The 16,440-nt window shown below is 50.9% G+C and overlaps 1 protein-coding gene across 1 annotated transcript; it reads left to right on the top strand.

Moving 5' to 3' along the window:
- Positions 1-916: 916 nt before the first annotated feature.
- On the top strand, positions 917-11,511 carry CLRN3 (clarin 3; the record flags this gene model as incomplete). Its single annotated transcript, XM_080823329.1, has 3 exons — positions 917-1,145; positions 7,660-7,839; positions 11,231-11,511. The coding sequence occupies 3 exons, from the start codon at positions 917-919 to the stop codon at positions 11,509-11,511; spliced, it is 690 nt and encodes a 229-aa protein (XP_080679455.1).
- Between the last annotated feature and the right edge of the window lie 4,929 nt (positions 11,512-16,440).

A 16,440-nucleotide genomic window follows, 5' to 3' on the forward strand; every position in this document is an offset into this window, starting at 1 on the left:
CGGCACGAAGACCTAAAGCAAGAATGTTCAGAACCATGTCCATCAGAGCCCTAAGGACAAATAAAGATGTACCCTCCCTAGTTATCATCTAAAATGTGCAAATATAGGCTCGGGTCATGGTCTCGGGGTCCTGGGCTCGAGCTCCGTGTCGGGCTCTCTGCTCGGCTGGGAGCCTGCTTCCTCCTCTCTCCCTGCCTGCCTCTCCGCCTACTTGTGGTCTCTCTCTGTCAAATGAATAAATAAAATCTTAAATAAAATAAAATAAAATAAAATGTACAAATATAATCTGGTTTGGAGGAGGGAATTGGAAAGGTGCGCCTCTCTAATAAGGTCTAAAAGTAAGGTCAAGTTTACTCATTTCATTTCACAGCGTCTTCAGCAAAGGCTTGATCTTCTGAGCGTTCCTTTCTGAACTGTTGTTAGGGTCGCGTCTTTAACAGGTAAAGCTAGTCTAGGTGGTTGGCTGCTAGAATCCACTAGAATCTGCTAGAATCCACAACATCTGCGATGGTCGGAGGACAGGACCTCATTCATGTTTTAGGGATTCTAGTCCCGACATGGTAGGCTGAGTGTGCTTCGCAGGAACGTGACATAGAGTTATAAATTAATTGTGTGATCGAGGAAGTCCCTAGGAATACCGCGCCTGCCTCTTGTTTCTGCTGGTTGGCTGTCACCACGGCAACCCCTAGCTCCAGACCAAAGTTCAGCCACTGTAAATCTTTATGACCATATTCATAGTCCAATGTTCCTTGGGGCATTGTGTCCCCTGAAGAACCAGCTTTTATATTTTACAAGAAGCGTTCACTCCATTCGACTCCATTTCTAAATACTGGACTCCAAATGATAAGGTCCAAACATAATACAAAAAGATCGTTGCTTTCTTTGTTTACCAGAGGACCCCTCCTTTCCTGAGAAGATGCCTACAACGAAGAAGACCCTGACGTTCTTATCGAGCTTTCTCACAAGCTTCGGGGCGTTCATCGTAGTCTGCGCTATGCTTGGGACCCAAGAATGGGTCAGCAGCAGAATCGCCGTCAGCGACTCGTCTTCGAACGGCAGTCTCGTTATCGTCTACGGACTCTTCCGTGGGAACGGTCATCAGGAATTCAGTCATGGACTTGAGGAGTCAAAGAAGGGCTTTGGAGGTAAATGAGAACTTAATTTGCGTGGGTACAGCGAGAGTGCGTTAACTGGGTAAGACTCGTGTCGTCCTCTGTCTGGGCCAAATTGCAGCTCCTCTAATCAATGAGGTCCTCGTAGGCTCTGAGATGGCTTACAGATATGAACATATACTTGAGTTGATTTAATTAATATGAACATATATTTTAATTTTGAAAATTCACCCACATTATTCTTTTAGCTTCCTCTGTTCTGGTTGTGTCTGTTAGCACCGCAGTCTAAATAATTCTGGCAGACGCTCTGTTGAAGCAGCATTCCCAAGTTTACTGACAAGAAAATAATTAGCAGGAATATGGTATCCAACATAGGAGGATAGTAGGAACAGTATTTTTAGGTGTACTGACTGCAGATTTTTATTTATTTTTAAGATTTTATTTATTTATGTGTGAGAGAGAGAGAGAGAGCACGAGCCAGGTGAGGGGCAGAAGGAGAACCAGATCTCCCTGCCAAACAGGGAGACTGACGCGGGGCTTGATCCCAAGACTCCGGGACCGTGACCTGAGCCGAAGACAGACGATTAACTGACCGAGCCCCCCAGGTGCCCCTAAAGGCAACATTTGCCCATTATTTAGCCCCTGGGATGGACTCTGCACTGAGCAGCGTTGTGTACGGGTAGACAGGCATTATCAGCCATGACTCAGCCATTTCCCGCCGTCTCGTAAATGTGCATCATTTCCTACCACATATAAAATGTCGTATTCGGTTTGAGTTTGAGCCTTAAACCCTGCGCAACATAGGTGTACGTCCAAGTTATGAAAACTGTCTCCTAGACATCAGCAAAAGCAGCATCTCCTCCAGCCGCGCGGTAACTCACAGTAACGGTACACGCCTCCTCCAGGCTGTGCCGCGGATCCTCGGGAAATCGAGGCAGACTCCCCTTGCTGCACCCCGAAACGGAGACTTTCAACCACGCAGTCGCACATTCAGTATGTGAAGAGCATTTGCAAAACCAGAATGTGTACTAGTTCCTGAGCCTCCAGACACACTGGAAAAAAATTTAACTATGAGATAACAGCCGGTGAAGTTTTCAATTTTCATGCTGTCTGGTTGGAACAAGTTGGTTCCCATCTGAGATACGTGGCTTCAGGGAGAGCCCTGGTGACCTGTATCAGCAAAGCTCGGGGAGGCCAGGGAAGGTCTGAGCCTGGCTCTCAAGCCCTGGGGGGGTGGGGGACAGTGAGTGGGATGGCGTGGAGATCGCAGGGAGAGGCGTAGCCTAGAACAACCCTGAGGGCGCAGGGCCAAGTGACGCCATATGGCAGCGTGAATAAGGCACACTATTTGCATTTGCTTTGCCTGGCTCCCTACTTTTATTCTTTGTCACCTCAGAGCCACGGTCAGCTCTCCGAAGTCACTGCCCATCATCCAGAAGATAAGCTGCGCCCCCAATCAGACAGGGTGCACCCCAACCTGCTTTGGCTGATCTCTGCTCAGGGCTCCGCAGAGCCGAGGGGATGTTCACTGCTGAGGGTTTTAGCAGTCACTGGATGAGGAACATTTGTTAACTGTTCTCTAGGACAGGGGAAAGTCAGAACTAGAGCCCCGTGTGTCCTGGGGTTCAGCTGCTGCAGACCCATGGATGTTTTCCCTGAAGAGCAGAACCAGAGGCTGAGGTCCAGCTGCTGCCCTGGTGGTTTCTTGGGACCGCATGGGGCTCATCTCCGATCAGAAACCAATTGTTGGCAGCAAAATAAAATCTGTATAAATGCCATTTCTTTCCTCAGCAATGATGCATTAAGGTTTCCATTTAAGACGTTAACATACCAGCTTCTTGCCCAGGATGAGGTCACTATGAAAATCTCCAAAGAGGCGTGAATATCGCAAAGTTCTCCTCTATTTCTGAATAGGACTTAGGACGTTGTGCCAATTTTGGCTGTAGATTTTGAGATGACAGCACAGTATCAAGTGACCGAGGCTGATTTCAACACTCCAAGAGAATCCAGCCGCCAATAGGTCCACCGGTGGGGAAGGTAACCCATCAGACCTGGCAAGGAAACTCTCCCATATGTGACCAGGTTATGTGGCCAGCTCAGCCTGACCAGGAGATCTACTAGCTTCATCTGGCGGCCTCTCGGTTTGTCTAATATCCAGATAAAAAGTTACATCCCCTGTGTCCACCAGTAAACACTTTGTTTTCGCTACTCCAAAAGTCCTGGATATTGAATTTCAGTCCAAAACATTTCCCCCGAGCAGCTGTTCCATAACGGAGGGGCTGGGACACTGCGAGGAGGAACTGCCCATGGCTCCTGGGCTTGGTGAACTCACCATAGCTTCCTTATTTTTTTTTAATAGTTTTTTATTACATTATGTGAATCACCGTAATCTAAAGAAAGCCCCCCCCTCAGTTAAATCAGACAGTGGAGGTCGCTATGGCTGCAAGGGGGGAGTTTCGCCCAGTCTGCCTGCCCACCCCACCCACCAGTCTCTTTTCTCCGCCTACCCTGTTTGTTCTCAAAATTGCACTATTGGCCCAAGACAAATAATAATAATAATAATAATTAGAATAGTAAATCTGTTGCAAAAATCAGTTAATTGCAAGGAGACAAACAAAAGAGGCTTATTTCTTCCTTAGTATCCCTACTCACCACCCCCCCCCATACGCGTTATACTTTTCCGAGGAGGAGCACCTTATCCACAGTCCCCAGAGACATGACCACGCTGGGTGATGGAGTTTAACAGGGCAGAAAATGCGCTCGCCCTCCTTCTCCGTGACGGAACCCAGATAAATTTCCCAGAGGCTGGGCATGCCACCTGGGACTTCTTGGAAGACCTCAAACGCTCAGCTTCTCAGGGGTGTACTGGGGTCCATGGGTGGAGGATTCCACCAGGTCAGGCTCCCTGATGACCAGATGTTTGAGAAGGGGAAGGCAATTTTCCCACCCACCAGCAAAGCCACCGGCTTTCCCTCAAGGTCTGAGGACTGATGGAAGACCAGAGCTAGGAAGACCCTGCGGCAAGCGGCTCCTGAAGGGTTAAATCTCCAGGCACAGAAAGCCCGATGTCCAGATGACCCATTTCCATACTCTAAGCACCGCACCCAGCACATCTTCTGCCTCCCAGCTGCGGGAGACATGGCCTCTTTCCTGAGGTTGCTAGAAGCCAGGCAATTAGTTCCAATTGTGAGGTGGTTTTCCTGATTCCAACGCTTGGCCCTGAAAAGGAAGGGGGGAAAGAACGGAATGTATTTGCTAATTTTGTAGGCAGAGAGCAGCTGTCAGATGCTAGGGCGGCTTTATTCTGTTTCATTCTTGCTAACTTGCCCTGAATTTCCAGCTTTCATTGTCTGAGTTCTGAGCTGGGAGGGGGCTGAGAGATACAGCTGTCATACCTGTGTGGCAGGAAATTCAGATGCTGAAAAAGAATTTTAAAAGACGGCAGTTAAAATTAAGATAAATTGTTGCATTAATACAAAGAAAAGTATGAGTCAGTAGGCTCCAAATGGATGCCCTTTTGAAAAATCGTGTCTGTTAGGTCTTACCAACAGTCAAAAACAAAGCCTAACCTAATTGCCACTTTCTGGTCTACTCTGTAAAAGTGGAATGTTCACCATTTGCAAACAAACATCCATTTACAGCTTTTAGTAAGTGTACAGAGCAGAAATATTCTCCAGGGCACGCCAGAGATGACATTCTCCCCACACCAAAATGTCTATTTTCTAGTTAAGTATCCAAATTATTTCTTATTGGCTAAACCCAGAGTTTATTTGGTCCCCAGCACATTTCTGATTAGAGCTTCAGCCTTCCCCCTTGGTGGCCTGCAAGGAACAGGATGAGTGGCAAGGGAAGCAGTCCTTCCTCACGGTGAGGGTTGGAAACCGTCAGACAGGTGCGTCCTGCTTCCGTTTTTCCCTCCTCCTCCTCTGGGGTCATCATCCGTTGGGAGACAGACGTGTGCTCCGTTAGAGAACTGCCCCGCCCTGGCATCCCCACGGTCAGCCGACGAGCGCGAGTCTTAGCCTGAGCTCAGGGCCTTCCGAACAGCCCAACCCACGCGGTCCCCCAGAGGGTAGGTGGCCCGTCGGACCCCAGCCTTCCTCGCCCAGGCCATAGGTAGTGGCAGGCGGGGCACATTTTTCGTTGAACTCCGTGCTCAGAGTTCTTCCCCGGGATGCAACCCACAGGGCCCTGCTGAGGACTTGGCCCAGCCAGCCTGGGGTCATTAGCAGACGTTGTGACAGTCCAGTCACCGCTGGGTTCCTGAGGGCTGAACTTTGCTCCCAGGCCCGCCTCTCACGGAGGAGCAAAATGTTCTCCGGCCAAGGGCCGTGACGTCACTGGGCCCACGGTGCTGGGCTGGCCGCTACCCTCTTCTGGCCTCTGTGTTCTCCCAGGCGGTTCCCAGGGAGGCGTGGCCACGTGGGCAGGGGGCGGCTGCAGGTCTCGGTGCCCTCTCCTCTTCCCACCAGTTCCCTTTCTGTAGCCTCCCGCTGTCCACTCTCCCATGGCAGGAAATCTGCCCCCCCTTCTAGAGTACTGCCGGTTAAAAATAAAAATCAGAATGAACAATCTAGATGCTCAGAACTGGAGAGGGGAGAGACCCCGGGGCAGGTGGTATCCGCTCCGGGCCGGGGCTTGCTGTGCCGCTCCGGCCCGCGTGTTTTGGGGCTGGGAGTCAGAGTCAAGTGTGTACAGAGCCAGGGACAGGTGGGCAGGAGCTTTGGAATCGTGCCTCGCAAAGCGCATTCTGGAGATGCGGGCTGTTAATCGCGCCGGGGTTCATGCCTCCCTTCAGTGACGAGAGAGGCTGCGACAGAGCCACGCGAGGGGACACTGAACTCCTCCCGACCGAGCGGCAGGACGCCGGGCAGATGGGAGACATGCACGTGTGGGTCCGACACGGTGAAGAGCTTGCATTTATTTATTTAGTTATTTATTTATTTGTGTGGGCAGGGTTGTTTTTTATTTTATTTATTTATTTATTTATTTTTCTGTTTAAGTTTTAGTTAGCTAACATACAGGGCAATGTTGGTTTCTGGAGTCGAGCTCAGTGACTCATGACTTCCACACGACACCAGCGAAGAGCTTTTACACGATGAAGGCCACGTGGCATGAAGAGGCCCACCCTTGCAGAGAGAGGGCCCCCGGCTGCCAGGACACACGTCAGGCACTAGCTTGGCAGTTCCCCCCCTGGTGCGCACCACGTCCCGGGGGCCCCTCCAGTCCCCAGGGACCCCATTTTTTGGAGCACTTGGGTTCAGAGAGAGAGACATAAGGAACCCCGAGCCCTGGAACAAGCCATCTTTCCTGGCCTTTCTGGTTTCTGTTCCTTAAAGCGGCTCTGCGGTGAGGCGGGGACGGGCTCCCCACTCTCTCCCAGGGGCCTGGGGAACAGGAATGGAAAGAAGAAGACTTTTACTTTCTCCTACCGTCCTCCCCCGCCCATCGGGTTCTTACGTCTCACAGTTCCCCATGACTTCCCTGCACTTACCGTGAAGTCTGATGTCTTTTCCCCTGATTACTCTTGCTGTATATCGTTGCGGTCAACGGTTTACTTAACGTGGTGGCAATCCTATGGCCCTAAAACACACGGCATGGCTGGGGTTACAGGTAAGTGTGGGGGACAACGTGCCTCTGCTGTGTGGTCGTCTCGTGTCATAAACACAGGAGCGAGCAGAGGAAGCTGATGCTTCTCTGATCCTCTAGGGACGGCGGCTGGTTGTGGTTAGAAACAGGAGGACCGCAAAAGCTGGAACTCACGGCTGCTGGCCCAGGGCATCTGTGTTCTGTTTGGCACAAGTGCATATCCATGCCTGCGGCTCCTTTGCACTTAAGAAATAGGCACATTTTATAAAATGTTGTTTGAGCTCAGAGGAATTGAGCTTGGGAAGAATTCTGATCGCTTATCCACGGGTCACCTTCTGCATTTGAGCCACACAGGCTCTAGGTCCTCTGACTCCAGGAAAGTGACGAGGGAAGTGTGGCCGACACCTCAGTGGCACACACAGCGGTCATCTGCCTGTCCCCAAGGCTATCTTTGTCTCCCTCCCCTCTTGGCCTTCTGTGTAATGGGCTCACCTCCGAAATCTCCGGGTCTACCAGATCCTCTCCGTCACAGGGTTTCAGTAAGTGTCCCGGAGTGGAAGCACAGCAGTGCTCCGAGCAAAGGAACACCACCCACGAGGAAGAGTGGTGATGCCCGCTGGCAGACCTCTGAGGCGGGAATGCGCAGAGGAGGGGTGCCCAGCCCTGCCGCAGCTTATCAAGAAGGGTACCCTCTTTTCTTGGGGAAACTAAAATTGGGGTGGAGAGTCAGTTACCCGAAGTCCTGTGGTTACGCACATTCAAGGAGGAATGAGTATCCCGAGTTCCCGCCCCTTCCTGTCCCCCCACCCCACACACCTGCGAGGTGCCTCCTGCAATTCCTACCCCCGGTGTCCAGGCGGAGAGAGGGCAGGGGACTGCCAGGGTGGCATGGTGTAGCCCTCGGGTCTAGGACTGGTGTCTGCTTTTTGTGCTACCTGCTTACCACACACTGCTTTAGTTCTAGAGAAATTGAACAATTCTTCGCAAAGAACGCTGCATTTGGTGGTTATCCTGGTCCTGGTCCTCAGCCTGTGCACGTCGCTGCTCAGCTCTGGGCTCACCTTCTACAACAGCATCAGCAACCCCTATCAGACATTCTTGGGGCCCGTGGGTGTGTACACCGGGAGTGGACTTGGTGGTGAGTATGCCCGGGGACACCACTGCTGACCGGCATGGCCTCTGGGTCTCTGTCCCTCTGCTGCTCGGTCCCACGTGGGAACGCACACGATCCCAGGGGAGCCATGGAGATTACGCAGACCTGGTACTTGCCAAGTTGTGTGCCAGGGCCAGGGTGTATGTTTGCAAACCAACAGCATTTATGAAGCATCTTGGAGATAAAATGGTTTTAACTGCCCTAGTGGAGAGGCAGGCAGTGGCATGCGGGCTGGGTGTTAGGTGTTAAAATACATAATTACACCAGCTCCTGCTGTTGAGTATGGGACTGTAAGGAGTTAAACACAATGTTCCTAACTCCACGAGACATTCACTGTTGGCAACTCCTGCTGCGTGCTTAATGCCAGATGAGGGTGCACATAGCATGTGGAAGTACACACACACACACACGCACATGTGCGCACACGCACACACACATATACACATGCACACATGCACCCACATATACACACATGCACACACACATATACACACATGCACCCACATACACACGCATGCATCCACATACACACATATGCACATGCACACACACGCACACGCACGCATACATGCACACATAATTACTCTGCTCACCTCCAAATAACAGTCAGTGTGGGTTAAAATCCAAACATGACACATCTCTATGACTGTCCCTCAGAGGGCCACAAAGAACGTCATTTAGAGAAACCGGGGCAACACCCTTCTTGTGGGTGACCTGTGAGCTCCGGGGGACTCTGTGGGGTGTGGCTAGCTTACTCTATTCGTGCACTGGTCAAGGTTGGGGTGGGGGTGCAGCGCAGGTGGGAAGCAGACCCCAGCTTCGGTCACAGTATGTGTGGCTGTCCCTGGGGCGTCGCGAGGCTCAGCAATGACCGTGAGTGCCCAGAGGTGTGGCCGAGTGGGAGGCCTCTGCCCTCGCCAGGCGGCCAGAGATCTGCTCTCTCCTGTTCTCCACCACGAAAACCTGATCTTGAGAAAGGACGTGAAGAAGCCTGTCCCAGCTGTGGAATGCCTCTGCAGGTGGCTTTGTGTCCGGGCCAGGGAGCGCATTTTAACAGAGGCCAGGAACTTTCAAGCACAGGAAAGGTGGTCTGGACATTAAGGTGTCAGGAAGCCTCCAGAACTCTGGGCAGCTGGTCCTTCCGTGAGAGGCCGTCCTTGCACAAGCCCAGGGTAGGTGGTGGGAAGAGATCCCCGGTCTCTGTGCTGTGGTCGTCCGCAGTATGGCCCCGGAGAAGAGGACATCTGGTTCCTGGGGCAGGGGCGCCCGGCCGGTAGCACTTGGCCTTCTTGAAGCTAACAGTGGAGAAGATTCGAGAGCCAGCCCCAGGTGGCAGGGATCAAGCAAAGTCAGTGCAACTCACTCCTCAAAGGGGGATACTTCTAGGGGTGCAATTCATAATCATTCATCCAGGCGAGCGGTGGGACCTGGGACCGCAGGTCTGGCCACATTGCACGCTGGCTCCTACGCCTGAGGGTGTGGGGTCGGGCTGGATTAGCCACATCCACACACGACTTGCGCTTTCCTTTCTTCCTGTGGTTTTATTACCTGGTGGTAAAAACAAACAAACTGCCCCTATCCCCAGTGCACTGGGCACCCGCGGTGGGACAGTCACAACAGTGCTGTGGAGCCCTCTGAGCTCCCAGACGCACCAGGGGTCAGGCTGAGGGACTTGGTCACAAGCTCAGACATCCTCCCCCGAAGGCCAGGCTTCCTCTCCCCAAGCTGTTTCTAGGATTATAGTTCACCTCAGTCAAACCAAAGGCAAGACTCCTCGGCACTCTGCCAGGGTTAAAAATAGATTATTTTAATTTTTGCTCATATAATTAAGCAGCTAAAGACAGCGGCAGCTTCAGGTACGGCTGGATCTTGGCCCACGCCGTCAGCACTCTGATTCCCTTTGGTGCTTGTCTCTTGATTTTCCCAGTGGTCTCTCTGGGGTTAAGCAGAGGTGACAGTGTCCTGAGGCTTCGGGAGCTCCCCCTGCTACCAAGGAGCCCCTTTATCCCTCTGTAAATCCCCCGTCCCAAGGAGCCAGAGAAGCAGCAGGGAGAGGCAGCCGCTTCCAGCAGGGGCTCAGGACAAGTGTCAGCGGCGGCCGCTCCCGAATCAGATCAAAGTCAAGCCCGTCCCACTGCAGGGAAAAGTGTGCAACCCTGTGTTCACCCTGCCCCTTTGTGACTAACCTTTTATGAGACATTTCACAAGAGCATAATGAAGGATAATTAAGGAGTGTGAGATGCATAGAGCATCAGAGGAAGGGGCTTTTGTATGTCCAAATTATTGAGAAGTAAAACCATCACCCTGAACATGAACATCTGTCATCAAGGACAGTTCAAGTGTTCTCCTCACACAAAAGCCCTCACGTCAGGGCCTTTGGAGGATTGGGAAAGTCTCCGGGTGCGGGCGATGGCCACACGTTGACCCCAGCATATCTCTCCAGTTGTGGGTAAATATTCTCAGAGATGGGCAACCGTCCCTTCCATCAGTCTTGGAACATTCCATCAGCTCAGAGAACACCCCATGCCCTCTGACCACTGCCACCCAGCCCCATTCCTATCAACCCTGAATCTGCCCTTTGCCTTGGTCAGGCTGATCCCCTTTGGAAGGGGAGGTACGGTCCAGAGAAGTCCTGGGGGCCGTGTGGCTGGATCCGTGGAAACCGGCTCTCTCTGACTCCAGAACCGAGCTCTCCAGCTGGGCCAAGGTGGCTGTCCAAAGTCACTACCAAGACACACTCTCCAGGGGAGGACATTCTGAAGAATTAAAAAAAGGAAGAGAAGACAATTAGACAATTAACAAGTTCTCTTCTCACACAAGTTTGTGTGGTTAAACGCCACACTCCACTGTGAACAGAATGAACGTCCAGGCTCTGAGCCAGCGTCTGAGGCTCTCCAGGGTGGTCTCCTCCCCTGTAGTCAGTGCTCAGGACCCTCAGAGAGGCTCCTCAGGGGCCAGGTCTTGTCCTGGGGTCCCACGGCCTCTGAGCTCACAGCCCACCCCACCCCCGGCATCTTGCGTGGGCTGCCTCTTCTGTTTGCAGTGCTCTGTCCTTCGAGTCCTTGTCACCCATCCAGTCCTCTCTAGAAAGCTTGACTCTCCTGTCTGCTCATTCTCAAGTTCATTTCACACATCCCCTGCTCACGGACTTGAGCCATATGTTTGCTCTTGGCCGGTTGCTGCCCTCAGTCTTTAGCGGTTTGTGCCTAGAATCTAGCTCAGGTCTTACACGTGCTTTGCATTCCAATGCCTAGACGACCGTAAACCCCGTGTAGCTATTCCCTACGTGCCCACAGAGCACAGGTTCCTTTACGAAAGAAAGTGACATTAAAAAAGGTATCACCATATAATTTACGAGACCAAATCTTCTTTCCAGCTTTCTTCGTTTTCGTGGCCATGATACTGTTCGTGGGGAACACACAATCCAACCATCTCTCGGAAGACCTGGCCCAGACGCTGTACCCGTTGTATCCGGCAGCCGCCTATGGAGGAACGACCCACAGCTACGGGTACTCGTTCTGGCTCACGCTGCTCGTCATTCTTCTAAGTATTGTCTCCGTGGTCATCGTCGTTTTCTACCAGAAAGCCAGATACCAGCGAAAGCAGGAGCAGAGAAAGCCCATGGAATGTGCTCCAACAGATGGAATTTTATTCTGAATTCGACGTTTTGTTGTTTAGTCATTAGGTCTATTCTATTGTACGTCAGCTCCGGAGGGGTGACTGGCTCGCTTGTCTCGACAGTCAGCAAGGTTAAGTGCGGCCCTGGGTGACTGCCACTTTGTGATCGTTTTGTATCTCATGACGTCCCATAAATGATGTCACCCTACAAAGGGTTCTTCCCACTGGGTTGGGGAAGATGAAGGGGAAATCTCTCCAGTCCATGCAGAGTTCAGTGCTGTAGAATGACCCCAAGGCTATGGAACCCCCCAACCTGGTCCCGCTCTCTAAGACAATAAAGGTTTGTGGCCTACACCTTTCCTTTAAGTACCTCAAAGCATGTGAGCACCTGGCACCTCTTTCTCCTCAGGAGGGACCGGGTACTTTTATTCCACTGTATGAACGAAGACTTCAGGTACAGAGAGACTCAGAACTCATCCATCCAGGACAAGGTGTTGGAGGCAAAAGGTGGGCGAAAGTTTGGAATAAACACCCTGGTCCTCTGGACCCCTGGTTCCTGACATAATTCAAACCCAGTGGTGGGTAGAAGTGCTGATATATGACCTTCAAACCCACTTTTGAGGTTCCAAGGAGCAGATTTTCGTATGGAAGAGAGGAGGAAGTGAGAAGATTCAAGATAAAAATTATAAGCCTATAGCCTTCACACTAGGGAGGCTAAATGTATTTTTGGTTTAAAAGCATTATGGTGAGATAGTCAAAAGGGAAATGTAAAGTTGCAACAAGTTCTAGGAAATAAGCCTCTGCTGCGGACATGGTAGAGTTGGCCGGATGGGAGTAGATCAGCCATCAGCGAATTCCAGCCCGGCCAGAGCCCTAGAGCCGGGGGTCTGCAGTGAAGGCTGGGCAGATGGGGAACACAGACGCTGGGTTGCCCTCCAAGAATGGGTGGTTCGTATTGGTTTGCAGACTCAAAAGAACTCAATGGGCCACCGGGAAAATTTTGAAGACCCCTGGAATGGATTAGACCTACTTTGCCGGTAGGATATACTTCCAGAAAGTCCCTTTGAGGATCTTTTGTGATTGACTCTCCCACAAGTCGGCCCGGTTGAACATTGACAGGATTCTGAAATCGTGACCCGTCATGTCTTGATTGAACCAAAGTCAAACGGAGCAGAAATTTAGTGTAATTTACACTCTTAGTGTAACGTACAAAGCAGCTGCTCTTTGGACAGAAAGATCTCCTTTATGAAAGTATTTGGGATTCACAACTTCTTATCTACTATTTTTTAACAATCTGTCTTAGAATTAATATTCTTCATTCAAGAAATTCCCACTGAATGCATATGATGTGATTAGCCGTGTGCTAATGCGGCCGGGCTTACTGTGGAGAAGTCAAGACTGGCATTCCAGGAGCAGCTGTTAAATTCCACATCAAACAGGGACTTAGTCACCAGACTGTGCTCATCCTCTGAAAGGTCAGTCTTCTATAACCGCCCACCTCAAAGTCAAGGTCACTCTAATAAATTAACTTGTTGTGAAACTTGGAACCTATTAAAATTATGATTCTCAACAGTGAAAATAGTTCTAAATTCTTTGAAGCTAAAAACATTTATGTTCTTTGAAGTTTGCATTTTGGATCAGATTTTGATAGTGTGGAAAAGTAATGGAAGAGGAAATGGGTGTGGGTGACAATCCGTGCAAATGATCGCTGAGTAGGCCAGGGCTCACAACCCAGGTTAGTGCAAAGGACACTACAAGATATAGAGACCAGGTTTACTTGTCTCAGAGTCTGAGTGGCCCTCGGTTTCTTTAGGGTACAAACTGTCTCAATCCTTATGCCACAGATGACCTTTAAGGAATCACTTAGAACAGCTTCAGGGAGTACGTTTCACAGTTCTGGAGATGATGAGCTTCACTCTGTCTTACTGTGTCTGAAGGTAGAAGGTAATAAAACTGTGTGTGTGTGTTCCTTAGAAATTCTGTTAAGAAGAACAAAGTTTGCAGACTACTCAGAGATGCAGATGTGACTTCATAAAAGTACTTTACATTTGCTGTAGTGGAACCACGTAAAACACCATTTTCCAAAACAAAACAAAACAAAACAAAACAAAAAAAACACCATTTTCAAAGTCCGAACTATTCTGTGGAATTAGAATGTTCCAACAGTCATGATACGACCCACTGATTAACCCATGTGGCCCTATTATGATGAGCTGGATGACAAGGTTCATCCACATTTGCAAAATAAATAAATCTTATAGAATACTGTGCTCTAAGATTTTGCAAGAACACAAGGTCTATGATGATAATTCTAGAGAAATTCATTCTCTACACTAATGTCCATGTGGTTAATGCCCCACCCGCATGAGCTGATGTTTGCAAAGCCCAGTGGGAAACAGGGATACCCTCCAGGTAAGCTCTGCTGTCACTATTGTAATTTTATTTGATCATCTCAAAATACCCTGTGGATGAAGCAGGCAGGAAGCGTTGTCTCCTCGGATGTGACATTTTTCAGGGTCTCCATGGAGATCCAGCAGCCGACCCCACACGGCCGTACAGTCGTGGTACTCCTATGAGTGACCCAGGGCCATCGAGGTAGACCTATCAGCGGCCTTCTGCCCCCGGGGGCTGCTCGTGCTCTTGGAAGTCCTGGGAGTGCGCAGAGGTTGCAAAGGGTAGGCAGGCACCAAGCAACATTCTAGAGAAGGCCCTCCTCCCTGTACTTCGTCCACCTGGCGACCATCGTCCTCCTTCAGTGAAACCCGCCACCGAGTGCAGACTGGGAGCCGGGCTCTTAGTTGCCTGATCCGACGTCTTTCTGGAAACAGCCTGAATAAGGACGTGGGCACGTCGCGTGTGGGAAGGGACGGTTCAGAGGCAGGAGCCTTTCTGATTCTGAAATTGCAGCACAGAGAGGCCTTGGTCCCTGAGCCCCACACTGTGCCTTCCTGATCCTGGCACCCAGCATCCCCCCACCCTGCTGGGGGAGCAGAAGGCAGATAAATCCTTCAGCCCAGGGTGTGGAAGGCAGATCCCTCCATCGCAGCCCTGTTCCCTGCCCTTCGGGGACGGCCCCATTGCGGCCCCTTCTGAACTTCTGTTTGTTTTCTCATGACTAAAAAATAAAACATAAATAATAGAAATGACCTTTGGAGTAGGACGGAGAGGGAATGCTGGAGGCAGGCTGCCGGTGGTGGGGAAGGTACTTAACCTCCGAGAGCGTCATCCTAATCATCTATGAGATGGGCTGACAAAAGCAGGATGGGATCTCAGGTTGAGGGAAGGGACCCTGACAAGGTGTGCAAAGGGCTCCTGGTCCTTGAGACCTCGCGGCTGTCCTCCTCCGTTGCGGCCCCTTCAGTCCGTAAGCGCCGGGATCATGTCTGAAGGGGATCTCTGCTGCCTCCCTGAGTCCCTGAGCTACTGCAGGCCCCACGACTCTCTTACTCTGTCAGTGAGCAAGCAACAAACAACGTAGACCCAGGGAAGTTAAGAAACTTGACGAAGCATCCGAGGCTAGCAGGGGGCAAAGCAGAGGTCAAAACAGGCTCCAGACACCTCTTCTTTTTTTGCCTGCATTTGACTCAGTTCCACGAGCGTTGTTTGCATCAGGCTGGTGGCCCAGGCGTGCAGTGTGGCTGGTCGGGGGTGGGGCGTGCCCACAGGGACAACAGTGGGAAAGCAGCGTTCCCACAGAAACTGTGGCCTCCTGGGTGTGCCCAGCACGTTTCTCCACATGTGTGAGTCCCACAGTGGATCTGATTGGCTCAGAACCAAGAGGAGCGGCCGGCCGGCTCCAGCACAGGGCGCTAACCTTCCGCAGGGCTGGGTGCTAACCCCAGCTGGGGAGGGTGGGGTGTGGGGGGGACAGGACATGCCCTGAGAAGCCAGCACATCCTGTGGCCAAGGGACTTTGTGCTCCTAAAAATAGAAAGAGGTTCAGTTTACTCATGATGACCAGGGTCACTGACTCCTACAGCTGTGCTCAAGGAGGAACTGAGATATGTAGGAAGCCTGACACATTGCATGCCCAGAGCGGGAAGCTCCAAGAACGCCCACATTCTGTTCCTGTTCCCCATGCTCTTCCCGCGGCGTGTTCTCACCCAGCCCAGTGACTGAAAATGAATGACGCCGGCAGAATGTCGGACAGCTTCCTACTACTGCCACGAGGCACCCGTGTTTGCGCCGGCCTCCAGGTCAGCTTTCTTTCCAAAAGCTTTCATGGTTTCGTCAGAAAGAAAATTTTAGGTAGAAGTGCATTTCCTTTTATGACTCTGAGGTTTTTTTTTAAATTAAATTTTTAATTTCTTTTCAGCGTAACAGTATTCATTGTTTTTGCACCACACGCAGTGCTCCATGCAATCCGTGCCCTCCCTAATACCCACCACCTGGCTCCCCCAACCTCCCACCCCCTGCTCCTTCAAAACCCTCAGGTTGTTTTTCAGAGTCCATAGTCTCTCATGGTTCACCTCCCCTTCCAATTTCCCTCAACTCCCTTCTCCTCTCCATCTCCCCTTGTCCTCCATATTATTTGTTATGCTCCACAAATAAGTGAAACCATATGATACTTGACTCTCTCGGCTTGACTTATTTCACTCAGCATCATCTCTTCCAGTCCCGTCCATGTTGCTACAAAAGTTGGGGATTCGTCCTTTCTGATGGAGGCATCATACTCCATAGTGTATATGGACCACATCTCCCTTATCCATTCGTCCGTTGAAGGGCATCTTGGTTCTTTCCACAGTTTGGCGACCGTGGCCATTGCTGCTATGAACATTGGGGTACAGATGGCCCTTCTTTTCACTACATCTGTATCTTTGGGGTAAATACCCAGTAGTGCAATTGCAGGGTTATAGGGAAGCTCTATTTTTAATTTCTTAAGGAATCTCCACACTGTTCTCCAAAGTGGCTGCACCAACTTGCATTCCCACCAACAGTGGAAGAGGGTTCCCCTTTCTCCACATCCTC

Source organism: Martes martes (assembly GCF_963455335.1).
Source record: "Martes martes genome assembly, chromosome: 14".
Lineage (NCBI taxonomy): Eukaryota > Metazoa > Chordata > Mammalia > Carnivora > Mustelidae > Martes > Martes martes.